Consider the following 13,936-nt stretch of genomic DNA (forward strand, 5'->3'; position numbering starts at 1 on the left):
TGCTCGGCTTCTCCCCGCCCGCCTCCGAAGGCTCTCCGAAGGCAGCCGAGCCGGCGGCGGGAGGAGCCGAGCGGAGCCGAAGCCGGGCAGCGCTGCCGGCGGTTCGAGTCCCCGCTGGGCGCTGTCCACCACGGGAACCGCCTGAAAGCCGCAGCCGTGCCGGGACTGCGGATGGCAGCGGCAGAGCCCTCCCCGTGTCCCCCCCTCGGCTACCGGAGCCCGTTCCCCGGGGGCCAGCCCCTCTGCACCCCCGGTAGCGGGGCCGCTCCGCGCCGCTCCCGCACCCGCAGCGAGCCCCCCCCCGATGGCGCCGCCTCGCCCCGTCGTGTGCCGGGGGAGGGTGGGATTTTCGGCGTGTTGGGATTAAAACAAGGGGGAAAGGGAAGGGAAGAGCGGCTCCCTCGGCTCCCCGCTGCACCTGCTGCCCTACGGGAGGCGTTCCCCCAGGGAACGGGGCTCCAAGCCCTCGTTTATGGCCCGGTGCTTAATTATAATTAGGCACGGGGAGAGGCCGGGTAACGGGGCCCGGGCCTCAGCCAGGGGCAGCCCGGCTCCGACCCCCAGCGGGCGGCCCGAAGCGTAGGAAGGAGCCGGTTCTTCTCCATATTGTCGTTTTTTTTTTTGTTATTTGCTCCCCCCCCCCTTTTTTTTTAATACCCTGCTTTCAATCTAATTGCCGATCGGCGGCCGAATTCAACCCCTCGTTAGTTAAAACGCTAAAAAATCTCCCTTAAAAGGGGCTCGGAGTGGCAGGGCGCCTGGCTTTAAATCCGCATTACGGGCGGATTTTACCACACAGCGGCCCCCGTCACAGGGCTGCAGGGCGGGAGCGACCCCCCCCCTGCTGCAAGGAGCCCCCTTAGGGCCCCTCAGAGCCCCTCAGGGTCCCCTCAAAGCCCCTTCAGGGCCCCTCAGAGCCCCATCAAGGGCCTTTAGAGCCCCTCAGAACCCTCCCAGAGCCCCTTCAGAACCCCCTCAGGGCCCCTCAGAACCCCTCAGAGCCCCCTCACGGCCCCCTCAGAGCCCCTGAAAACCCCCTCAGGGCCCCTCAGAACCCCTCAGAGCCCCTCAGCCCCCTCAGAGCCCCTGCCCCCTCAGATCCTCTCAGAGCCCCTCAGAGCCCCCTCAGAGCCCTTCAGAGCCCCCTCAGGGCTCCCTCACGGCCCTTCAGAGTCCCTCAGAGCCCCCTCTGGGCCCCCTCACGGCCCTTCAGAGCCTCTCAGAGCCCCCTCAGGGCCCCTTAGAACCCCCTCAGGGGCCCCTCGGAGCCCCCCAAGCTGGGGTCCGGCACTTCGCCGCCCCCCTTCGGGCCCCGGCGGCCTTTCAGCACCACGGCGGCCCCGAACAGCAGCGGCGAGGCCGGGCGCCGCCTTCCCGCCGCGGCGGTCCCCTCAGGTAAACATGGCGCCCGCGGCCCTCGCTCACCTCAGAGAGCCCCCGCCCCGCCGCGCCCCGCCCGGCCCCGCACTTACTTCATCTGCTTCACGATCGTGCTCTTCCCCGACTCCCCGGCCCCTGTTGGGACAGAGAAAGGGGGAAAAGGGGTGAGCGAGGGGAGGCAGGCGGCCGAGGGGGGCGCGGGGAGGGGGCGGCCGGGCCGCCGCCGGGCTCACCGAGCAGAAGGAGTTTCACGTCTTTGGCGGCGCTGATCCCGTCCTCCTTGAGGTTCTTCTCGATGGCCTTGCTCCGCTCCAGGGCGGCCCTCTCCTCGGCGCTCAGGGTACATCCCATGGCGGCCCCGTAAAGATTAAAAAAAAAAAAAAAAAAAAAAAAGGTGGGGGGGGAAGGATAAAAAAAAAAAGCAGCCCCCGCCGCCGCTGCCGCCGCCTGGGCTGCAGAGAGGAGGCCGGGGGCGCGCACACACCGCGGTCGTGCGGCGGGGAGGGATTGAAGGGAAGCGGCGATCGGGCTCCGGGCACCGCAGCGCGACGGCGGCGGGGCTGGCGGCTGCCTCCTGCCCCTCTCCCCGCGGCTCAGCGCATCCAGCGGGGCTGCGGGCACGGCGAGCTCTTCCCGGCCGGGAGGCGGAGGCGGAGGCGGGGGCGGAGGAGGAGGAGGAGGAGGGCGAGGAGGAGGAGAAGGAGGAGGAGGAGGAGGAAGAACTCCTCGCCGCTCCCGGCTGTGGCGCTCTCCGCTCCGAGCGGGCGGCGGGGCTCTGACGGGAGGCAGGGATGGGAGGGGGCGCGCCGGGGCTCCGCGCTCCCGCCGGCCGCGCCCGCTCCCGTGACGCGCGCGGCCCGCGCATGCTCGCGGCGGCCCCGCCTCAGCGCCGCCCGCCTGAGGGGAGCCCGGCGCGGGGCTCCTCAGGGAGGCGCCGTGAACCCGGAGCTCCTCGAGGACGGCTCCTGCCGCCTTCCTCGGGCTGCTGCCGGCCCTCCTGCCCCCGTCCCCGGTTCCCCGCTCCTCCCTGTTCCTGCAGACCGCGGCAGGGAGCTGCCCGTGTGGCCGCTGGCTTGTTTCTGTCACGGCTTGTCACACGAATCCTTGGCACGCTGGGTGTGAGACGTCAAGTTCAGCCACCATTTTGGGTTATGTTTTCCCTCAGCCCAGTTAACGGGCCTTTCTGGTTCGTTTGGTGTGGCTTGCAGTGTGATCATGGATTTCCTGCCGCCACATAACCTGCCTCTGTGTCACCACCAATCCATGCAATAATTTAGGAACTGTAGCAGGTTAAAATGCTACGATTTTCCTGCTCTTTTATAAAGCTGGGAATAAAGAAGGAAAAAAACCTGTCAATGGGGAAAATAAAGCAGATAGGGCTTTGTTTTAAATGCGTTCTTACTGGACCAAACAAGTCACGATATATTCAACTTTAATCCATAACATTGATTGATATGTGGCAGCCCGACTATAAAAAGATTTAGAGGGAAAAGGAGGAAGCGTTGAGCGCAGCAAACTAAAATGCATTAAGGAAAAATGAACAAAATGAAGGTGTACTGGCTGATGTGTGGAAAGGACACCCCACATCTTCAATAAACAAGAAGGAAGGGAAGGTGTGAGTGAATGGGAAGGCAGCTGGTTTTTCCTCTAAACCCTGCTCCACCTCCCTACAGATTGGAAAAAGGAGGCATGAGGCATACTGTGAGCATCACTGCGTTGTGTGAGGGATCCATAAGGAAACACTGGCTCCAGACAGGTCCAGGGCAGCCCCATGGGGCTCAGGGGGCTGCCATCGCTTGTGTTGGGAGCAGGAGACCCTGGGCTCACGCTACATTGGCCTTTCCTCCTCCGGGCTCTTCTGGGAGCTGCTCTCCCAGGTTCCTCACTTCCCATATCCACGCACCCTTACTCTAGGGGTGGAGATGTGATTTCTAACAGCACTCTCTGTTTTTAGCACAACTTCCCTAGCGCTTTCCTTCCAGGCAAACATCACCTCCTTCCAGTGCTGCTTGCCATCCCACCTCCCTCCCCTAAAATGTGGTTTCCATTTTGCCTCAACACCTCTGAAATGAAGGGGGAAAACACGGTGTGTGGTTAATGAGGTAAAGAAGAGACGTGAAGCAGGAGCAGACAAAAGAAAGCAAAAGGGAACTCATAAATAATGTTAGTGTATTCAGGGACCGGTAATATTTACCACACATTTGTGAGCTAATAGGTACTGAATATCTGAATTTGGGGTAATTTATTTCTGGAAGCTCAGGGGACGGAGGCGATGCCTACATGGACAAGCAAGCCTACCGCATGCATTCACCGGGGAATAGACGGAGATGGGAGTGGTTACAGAGCAGTTCCTGCTCTTTCATATTCGCGCAAATCTCTTGTGTAAAATCAATAGGATCAGAATTTCAATCAATAGGTTTCATTTCAATGGTACCAGCCGGAGGGCATTATGAGAAGTGCACTATAGGAAAAGCACGATCAAGAAATCCAGAGGCAGTGTCCTCATGAGATGGCTGCATTTACTTCCCATCTTCTCCAGCAGCTTGCCAGCCTTGGAGTCATATTGGGATGCTCTCCGAGGATTTTAGTAAGAGAATTAGTCTTTTGTATCAGCCTCTGGCTACTCGTTATTGGGCAAATTTGTAGCCTGCACCTCCTGCCATGGAGAAAATTATTTCTCTTCTGCTTGACCAGTGCAAAGTCTGCACTTGGCCTTTTGTCCCACATGCACTCCCAGTCTCTCCACTGGTATCTGCTGATTTCTTCCTTAAGGGAAAATTGGAAGTGGTCAAGTCTTCTCCTTTTTCTCTCTGCTCTCAGAAAGATTCAGGGGAGCAGCTGTGAAGTCGAGCCATTTTTATGCAGCTGCTAATTGAGCAGAGCTGATGGAAATGTTTCCTTTGAAATTTTTGTAGTGGGAAATTTCATTTTTTGACAAATCTGCTTTTTTGTGGCAGATGAATTTCGAGAACATGAAAAGAAAAAAAGCCTGCCTCCCCCACCAAACAATCAAAATATGTACCAGCCTACTTGGCTTTTGAGATAAATATGTTGGGTTTTGTTGCTGAAAATGATGTTTCCATTTTTCAGGAGCTGACAGAAGTCCTCTTCTAATAAAAAAGTGGTTGCTGTCAGTAACAACTTCAGATAAAAACAGGCTCATTTTATTTTACTTATTTATTTTTTACTTAAATATGACAGAACCTCTCCATAAAAGGTGGCAACGAGAACCCTATTTTTCTGTCCAGTCCTGCAATTAACCTATCTCACCTGAGGTGTGTGAAGAACACGCTTGTGTCTGCTTGGACTATTATCTTTGCAAACATAAGAGTCAACAGTATATTTTAAAACAAAGTCTTTGTTCTATATCTATGATCTGGCCTCAGCGTGAGTAAGCCTTCTGCAATCAGTTTTCAACCATTCTGCTAGAAAAAAAAAAAATTAGATATTTATTTCTTTAAGAAGTGAAGGATGGTAGCAGAATTGATGGATGCATTTAAAACTTCCTGCACCAGAGTGACGTTGCTGTATAAACAGGGACTTGGTGGTCTCGGCGTGCTGTGCTCCAGCGGGTGATCCAGTGTCTGATGGTTCTGGCTGCGCCCAGACGGTGGGAGAGAGGTGTCCTCCAGCACGCAGGTGCTCTGGCTTCCTTCCAGCCCAGCATCTTCTCCTTCTTCTCACAGCAACAAAGCAGACAGCATGATGAGGTGGACGCCAGGGAACACATCTGGACTGAGGACATAGGAAGCCCTCCTGGGTGTCACAGTGTGGATCTGGCCTCAGGGAGCATTACAAACCATGGCCACACGTGGCAAGTGAAGCTGCACTAATGTTGGAGGGAGCATCGCATCGGATCCCGTTCCCGTAATCAGCTGATACCACTCCTTCTGCACATCTGCAGTGAGCTGGTGGGTGGTGTGAAGAGGGAGTGGAGCAAACCCGGCGTAAGGTGACCATAGGAGGTGAGCTACAGGGCTTTGCGGCTTGTCCTTCCCCTCCTACTTCAGCATTGTTCTGTACAACCTATAATCTTATGTTTCTTCAGTACGGTTTTAATGCACATGCTAATGGAACTGCCACTGATCCCATGGAGAGGCAGCAATGCATTCTAGCAGATCTCACCATTAGGAAGTTTTCCCCGGATATTCAGCCTAATTTTTCATTCTTTAAATTGATGTCAATTACCCCCCAGCTAAACCTAGTTATGCAGTGGAAGACAGGTTTAAAATACTGCATGATCTCACTAAATTGGAGAAATGGACTGAAATCAATACAATGAGAGGCAATAAGAATGCCCATAAAGGTTAAGTGGTTGATGGAGGAAGGATTAATGAAATGCACAGATACTAAGTCAAATTGCAAATATCCTTACTTCATTCTTACTCACTCCATACTCCACAAGTATGTTCTACTCCAGCAAATCGAATGAGGAGGCACTTCAGAATTTGACTAGTGACTACCAGTCCCAAAAAAGTTAGGCAGCCAGACCACATTTAGAAAAACGCTGAAAAGCCTTCTTTTGTTGTTAGTTTTTCAAGCCTGTCCAGGTGGGCAATGGTAACTACAGGACCTGGGAGCCACTGACAGCTCCTGTGTTGGAATTAGGTGAAGTTTTGGGGCTGGGGCACGTGGGGCTGGAAATGTTTGCCATCTGGAGCAGCAGAGATCAGTGCATTTGCACATTAGCACACAGAGATAAAATGGCTCATCCCTGATGTACTTAGAACTAACCTCAGAAAAGAAGTGTTCATGCCACAGAGATCAGGAGAAGTGAGAGAGACTGGGATGCGTTCAGAGGAAAGGAACAAATGCCAGGTAACAGATCTGCTGGGGAAGGAGAACTGCATGAAGTGGGGTGGAGGAGCCCTCGCAAGAAAGGGCTGTCTATCTGTCCCACAAGACAGCAGCTGAATGAAAGCGTTGCTCAGTGCTGTGGCTCACGCCAACGATTTCCCAAGGATCCACATCAGTTTCTGCAGAATCAAGGGTTTTACATAAAACTAAAAGTTTCTGCTACTTCTTACTTAAGTCTGCAGAGAGTCCCAAATTCTGGTTCTCAAAGTGAGGATGAACTTGTCAATAACCCCTAGGGAGGTGTGAACTCCTCTCCCTTTCCTGCAGTGACTTTCAACTCCCAGCTCTAAGGAGACTTTTCAGTGTCAGTGTTTCTGTTTTCTAGTGGTTCAGGGACACATGGCAGATAAAGAGAAGAGCTTGTAGGCCTAAGAAAAAAAAATCAGAAGCTGAATAATTAACTGCTGCGCTGCTGATCATCAGAGATGAAATCAGAACAGATTCCCCTGTGGGTATTTTCATTCCTGGGACAGGGTTTCATAGAGATGTGCTATTTTCTGTCCCTTCATCCGATCCAGTTTGTGCCTGTGTGGCACCGTGGCTATACATACCTGGGTGGTGATGCAAGAACCTAAATGGTACAAAACTAAAAGTGGGGAAGAAGCTTATTTCCATCTGCTCTCTGCAGATAGAACATATAATAATAGCGTGAATGGTTCAGCAGGTGCACAAGTAACCTTGAAAGACTGTGAAATGGAAGCGATACGATGTTGTCCTTCAGGCGAGGGAGAGATAGTGCCAAGAAAGAGACAGGGTAGCTGACCTTGGCTTGAGGCTTAAAGCGGACGAGCGCCCTGTCAGCCCTTTGCCATTCCTATTTCCTCGATATTAAGGATGATAACTTCACAGGACTGGAAGAAGATATGCCATGATCCAGGAAAGCTCGATAGAGATGTAGCCTTGATTCCTCCGTATGGAAAGATCAGTCATTGCTTGGTCCTGATGAAACAGAGTTGAACCTTCTGAGTGCTCTGGTTGAAGCCAAGTTTAACCTGCTGCATTAAACATTCGAGCTCAAACCTGCAACTGATTGCCTACGAGTGTCAGTTCATTCAGCTACTGTCATCAGATGTAAGATTTGGGCAGACAATTCAAGCAGCTCCGTTTACAGCACTTCAGGAACATTCCTGTTTTTATATAAATGCTATCCAGAAACCTTGCAGCTCTCATTCACACAAGTAGTCCTGATGAGTGATCTTATGGAGGAATGCTAATTCAGTCCCTAAAAATATGAGTATATACTTGCTTCACAGCTCTCAGAAGCTAGCTGTAAGTACAAATATACCGTTAGTCAAATGCAACTCCTACCATTTTTCTCTGCAGAACCCTTTCGGTATTTTTTGTATGGAATCATCACATTGTTCTTCCATTAGAATTATGTGTTACAATATTTAAAATAAGCATCTGCTTTACCAAGTGTTATTTCAGAGTCATGCAATGCTTCCTGATTGTAAGTACCAATGTGATTCACGAAGGCTAGCTTTAGCTGACAGAGGCTATAATCAGTGTACAAAAAGAGACACTCCTCCAGCGGAGGATGAGTAATGGGAATCATCTCTCACCTCTGATTTTGAAGAGAGCCTACAGAGACTGTCTGTCCTTGGCTGGAGTTAACCTTTGTGAGCATCCCTCACAACACTCTAAACCAAGGACTTGCTTTGACTGGAAGGCAAATGAGGAGAACAAATTCTGCACAGGCAAAACAGGCGGTGTTATTCTGAGAAGGTCACACTGGGGGAAATGCCATCTCAAGCAAGGATGAAACTGTACCTCGAGCAAACACCCTATCTGGAGTATCAGTGCACTCAGCTAATACCAAAATATTGGCTAGATGCTAAAATTGATCCAGGTTCAAAAAGCAGCAGGAAAAAAAACTCATGGAGAGTGTCCGTCAAATGCTATTGCATACACAGAGTTACTGGTGCTGGCTAAAGATGTCCCCGGGTGGCAGGCTGCCAGGAGCCATGAGCACAAAGGGAGAGGGGTGCGCAACACGTGCCTTGCACCCTCCCACTGCCGTGCATCCTCCTACCGCAGCCTCTGGTCGGCAGGGTTGACTCCCAGTCAAGGAAACTGGGCAGGGCACACCAGAGGTTGGGTGGTGGAGCCATCCTTACCCGCGGCCAGCAAGTACCTTAACACTTCCCAAGAGGAGAGCATTTCGCTAGATGGCTGCTGTTGGCCGTCTCTCTTTCTTCTCCAGGCAGCAGCAAAACTCCTCCTGATTTCGGTGGTGTCAGAAACTTAGTGCCTGGCCAGCTCCAGAGTTCTACATTAGTGATTAAGATGTGGAAAAATGCACCATCACAGCACAACGATCACACATGTCTGTGGTAGCCCAGCTTACTCAAGATATACTTGACAGCTGCCTGGACCAGAATATCCCAAGTTTGGCTGAAACTGTGTATCCCATGGCCAAAAAAGTGTTTTTCAAATGTACCGTGTGAATGCCCTGAACAACAGAATTGTGTCCAGGGTCTTTTGATGCCACGTGGGATCTCTGGCAACCTGCATTGATGTGAGGATTAAGCTGGCTACCCCTTGCTTTCTCTCTCCTTGAATTTTTCACGGAATAGCCCATTCTTTTCTTCACCCCTTGCACTGCTGGGGAGAATTACTCTGGGCTGTTAAAGATCTGCCGTATTCCACCTTTAGCAGGGGATGACTTGAGACATACGCAAGCCTGCATTTCCCTGTTTCTGTTTGGGATGAAGAACATTGTTTGATCATAAGGTATTAACAGCTTCTTGAATTTTCACTAGACAACCTTTGGGAAAATGTTGCATCCCTTAGCATATGCACCAGAATGATGTTTCTTTCTACCCTCTCTTCTCTGCTTTTCTTGACATGAAGAACAAGTTAGGGCAACAAGAGGTTTTTAGCGCAGAAGATAAATGTGGCAGGATTTCACCTCCATGTACAAAGTCAGAAGTTCTTTGGATGAAGGTACGGAGAGGAAATTCTGGCTTCCCCTCTCGTCAGCCATACGTATCCTCATGCTGACTCCGGGGGGTCCTGCGCTGCCCAGCAGCACAAAGGCATGCTTGTGGAGCTGGGCTGCTCCGAGCAGACATCTCTGCCTGGTTTCCCTCTTTCCTTCTAAGAACGTCAGTCCCATGTCTTCCTGGATCCTGGCCTCTGCTGAGTCACAGTGACATTGTGGTGGGTTTTGCTATGAAATAAAAGACAAGGAGAGACTACCCAAATAGGTAAATGTTAAATTAGTAAAGAGCACAGCTGTGGATTTGTCATCTCGTTACCCTGCCATGAAATGGTTCTCAATAATTCTCTCTTTCTGCTCCCGACTCTTCTTTCCTTGGCTCACATTGCTGGCTCCTGTGGAGGACTCATGTCTGGAGATGAAATCCAGCACCTTGGAAGAGGACAGTCCCTTCCCTGAATGTATTCTTTGTGATTTCTCTACAGAGAAATACATGCAAAGTCCAGAAAGAAGCATTGGCTCAAGAGGCAGTAATAGGAATGTGCTACAGACAGTAGCAGCACAGGTCACTGAAATCTGAAATATCTGCTGGGTTATCAAGTGGGCATCTAAATCCCTTGGATTTCACCATAGCGGGACATTGAAGTCCCTGCTGGCTCCCCCCTAAATCTCTGCCTGGTGCCGTCAGACACACAGGTAGGCAGAAGAGTCTCCCAGGAACATTTGTGGTTGTGCTGGGCAGATGAAGTCTAACAAAATTCCTTGCTATGTAGGGAGAACTGGAAAAGCCTTGTCCAAAGGAAACCTTAACCTGAGCAAATCTCAGATGCCTTAGATCCTTCTTCAGATCTTGTTCTACATTTCCTCTTTTCTCCATGCTATGTTCTTTCTCCAGCTGCTTCCTTTCCTCCTAACTGCCCTTCCTCATTTCGCTCCACGCTGTTATTCCCAGGTTTGGTTTCTGGGTCAGATTCCTGCTCTGCTTTAGAGAGCAGACGGGGGAAATGCTTGGGCTGGAGTTTGCAACCTGTATCCTTTCTGTGCAAGGCTGGGGCGAGCCTGCAACCCACAGATAAGGAATCCCCCTGCGAGTTCCTATTTCAGCTGCGGCCCCAGGGTGGCATGGGGTGCTGTGACTGCTGGTAAGCAGAAACCCTGTGTGTCCTTGCTACCCGGGAAGCTTTTATCTTCCGAATACCTTTCGCTTTGGTCTGAGTTCGCCTGCCCTGAGACAAAACTCGGGCACTGCCGTCAGCGAGGTGGGGCTGTGGTGCTGGCACCTGCCTGCGCTCTGCTCACCTCCCGCGCTGCCGGGAAGCAATCTGGCCGCGCTTCGACACGGACTGTTTGCACAAGGCTGGGCGCGATCGCCTTCACATGACTTCGGGCCAGCTCTGAGCACGGCGAAACCTTCAGGGAGGCGTTGCGAGGTCTGCATTATACATCCATGCCAGGAAATTCGCCCCGCTGATGTCCTGCTGGTGACAGCCCTGGGTGGGCACGGCGTTAGAGCACAGCAGCTATTTCCTACTGGCAACTGAGACAGCTCCATCCATGCAGCTCCCTTGTTGACGCCAGCAATCTTGCTTTTCCCCTGCAGCAGGACAGCCATGCCTTCATTGGAAGCTGGAGGGGTAGGAGTTATCTGAAACTCCCACCCGCCTGGTACATTGCTTCTCTTGCAGAATATTTGACTTTCAGGCCATGGAGACCGCATCAAGCTTCATCAGCCGATGTCGAACGTTTTTGAAGTTTCAATTGCTTCCTCGCCTGAGATGGAGCTATCATTTTTATTGCTTTGGTTGCTTAGGCAGGGAGAGGGAGAGACAAGCAAATCAGTACAACTCTCTTGAATTAGGATTGATTTTCATGAATTCTTCTTGGTGATTTTGAAGCACGATTGTTTCTAAAACATTTAATTGATTGCGATTTTTTTCCTCCTTCCTTCTTTTCAGCAGCGTTTGTCCTCAGCCATTTGCCGCTGCTGGAAGAGAAGGAAAAAAAAAAAAAAAGAAAACAAGAAAAAAGCCCTGTGTGAGATCAGGATTTCAACGCATTACGCACCAAAACATTTGTTGCTATTTACTTTTAGAAGTGCCTTTCTGCGGCGGCGGGGCCGGAGCTGCCATCTGTTCGGGATTACGCTGCCGAGCGAACCTGGCGCAGGTGTGGGCATCTCTCAGGGCTGGAGAGCCCTGCGGCAGCCAGCGTGCGCGTTGCTCGGGCACCCCGCTTTCAGGGCTGGAGATGAAATCTTCCTCTCCCCTCCCCTCCATAAAATTTTGCTGCGCTGGATGCTAATTATTAACACGGCGATTGTCGCCTTTGCAGCTGCAGCTCCCTGCTGCTGGTCTCTTTTGTACCCGCAGCCCGTGCTGGCTCTTGCAATGCAGCCAGGACAAGTGGCTCTGTGAGGCTGGAAGCGGGGTTTTTGGGTGCTTTTTTACGTCTGGTCATCAGGGAGTTCTGGTTCTGCCAAGTGCAGGGATGGGCTTGCTGTGGGTCCCCTCCATGTGCTGCGAGTCCCCAGCACGCTTCTGGTGCGGAGGGCAGATGGATCTGCTTTGCTAGGGATTTTCTGCCTGGATAAGTAAAGGCAGCCAGAAATAATAAACAGTTTAGAGATGGGCAGAACTGCAGTTCCCAGGTACTAGAACCATTTTTAAAACCTTTTTTTAAACTTCTCAGCTAATTCACTAAACTAGACGTACACATTACGTTCCGTTCCTCTCACCTATACGCATCCGTGTGCGCTGCCCAGGAATTATTTGCATCAGTAGCAGAGCTTTGCTTTCAAGCAAACCACGTCACAAGGAATGCACAGCGCTGGCGGCATCCCAGGCCTTGTGGCTGGGTCTGGATTTCCCGTCTCCTCTCCCTCCTTCCCCAGCCCCGCTGCTCTTTTTTTGGGAGACCCGAAGCCTCCAGCCCCAGCCCGGCGAGCTGGCGGGATGCTTTGCCACAGCCCAGGGCAGCTGCAGGCAATCTGCTCACTCGGGTTATGAAATCAGGGCCGGGGTTCTAATAGGGAATTAATCTTTTCCAATTGCCCTTTAGCCCGTACAGTTCTGACCAGCTCGGTATTAATATTTTAAGTGGATTTTATAAGCTTGCTTGGAAAAGCAGTGCTGGAGGAGGGGGGGGGGAGAGATTGCCTGCTCGCTGCAAAACAACGCCGTTTAACCCTTTGGCTTCCTCCATCGTCAGGCAGAGCTTGGTTATTTAATTAGCCATGCAGATTTCGCTTCAGTTTTTTGCACATCCAAGCCGTCGCTCTAGCAATTAGCAGACTGCTCTGATGAGCTGCGCGCTGGACGAACCCGTTACTTAGAGCATCATCGGTGCCAGGAGGGTCACAGGACGCATCGTCAGCCGTCACACTGAGCAGAAACCTTCCCGTGTCACCACTCTGGCTCACCAGGAGTCACCGGGAGGAGGTTTTCATGGCAGGAAGGGGTTTTGTGTTACTGAGTCTCTCCAGAGCGTAACAGAGCAAAGGCTTTGGGTAGGAGGAGCGAGGGAGCTGGATGTTTGCTAGCGATGGGGACAGCCAGGAGAGAGGCGGGCAGAGGGTGGCTTTGGGCATGAGAAGAGGTGGGAATGGGGAAATTTCACCCGTGAGAAGGGAAACAGCAAAGGGGAGGTAACAGCCGGTGCAGGGCTGGAGGTTAGAAACATGCCAAATGCCAGTAGGAGCCGGGCACAGCCTGGCAAGGCACTGGGCACTTCAGTTCAAGCTGGCAAGAGAGGGCCTGAAGTGAACCCAGCAGCTTCGATTATCGGTCCTTTGGAAAGCAACTTACCCTGTGCATCGCTCCCCTAAAGTTGGGTTTTGTTTCTCAGCCCTTAATTGCTTTACTTTGTCAACTTTTGTTTGATGGGAAATCAATCTCGGTGCTTTTGCTATTGCTTTTCCAAGGAAGCCTCCCCATTCTCCAACTTACTCCATTAATATTTATTGCGCTGGCAGGTAGGACCCTGAATTAACGTTTCTGTTATTTCCCTGTCTCCCTGGTGCTTTCTCTATACTTTTGATCAATGTTCAAGCTGCTTTCACTCCATAAATTTATTGCCCTACATTTTCTCCTGCAGCCTCTGAGCTGCAGCTGTATTTTGCTTGCAGGTCTCCTGAATCCACCTCTTTTGAGAGCTGTCTTCCTCCGGCCCCTTGTCCCTCGTTCAGATCCACCCTCAAGAAGCAGCAGGGCCGGACCTTGCCACCCACGGCTTTAATCGATGTTCTAATCAATGCTGGACTTGGGCCACGTGTCCATCTACATGGGGACAGATTTCGTGTGTGAAGGTGGTGAAGAAGTTCTCCGGGGGATGGCGTTAGCTCGAGACACTTCCCTGCCCCAAACAGAAACCTGCTGGTTGGCACGTGATGGATTTTGGCAGGGAGACTAAGGCGGGTTGGTGAGTCGCGAGAGCTGATCCCAGCCCCGGCTGCTTTCTGCCATGTTTCAGGGAAAATTCACAGAACAGACAAACGCCAGTTCTGCCTTCTGGAGCTGAACAAGGCAGGGGATCAGCTGTGGGCATCTGAGGGCTCTTTGCACAGGGATGGTGGGACGTGGGTGCTGCGTGGGGCTGGATCAGGCCCTTGCCGTGCTTCCTGCGGTGCATTGTTCGGCTCTGCTTCCTTCCTCCCCGCTGGGAGCTGTGGGATGGAGGCTGCAACGCCCGGGCTGGGAGGAAGGCATCTTCCTGCGTGGGGTTCCCATCATGGAAATTGGATTCTGCAAGCTGAGGTTTGGC

The 13,936-nt window shown here is 52.1% G+C and overlaps 1 protein-coding gene across 2 annotated transcripts in view; it reads right to left on the reverse strand.

Annotated features, from left to right (window-relative positions):
* GNAO1 (G protein subunit alpha o1) overlaps positions 1–2,118 on the reverse strand; it is a 137,025-nt gene extending 134,907 nt beyond the window's left edge. The window contains exons 1-2 of one of the 2 annotated variants that reach the window (XM_067004694.1): positions 1,614–2,116; positions 1,473–1,515 (exon numbers count right to left, since the gene is read on the reverse strand). In XM_067004694.1, the coding sequence (XP_066860795.1) occupies positions 1,473–1,515; positions 1,614–1,731 (161 nt within the window). In that variant the 5' untranslated portion in view covers positions 1,732–2,116. Of the gene's footprint in view, positions 1–1,472; positions 1,516–1,613 lie in introns of both variants that reach the window. The other variant, XM_067004695.1, reaches the window with a different exon arrangement.
* Between the last annotated feature and the right edge of the window lie 11,818 nt (positions 2,119–13,936).

Source organism: Anser cygnoides, chromosome 12 (assembly GCF_040182565.1).
Source record: "Anser cygnoides isolate HZ-2024a breed goose chromosome 12, Taihu_goose_T2T_genome, whole genome shotgun sequence".
NCBI classification, from domain to species: Eukaryota; Metazoa; Chordata; class Aves; order Anseriformes; family Anatidae; genus Anser; species Anser cygnoides.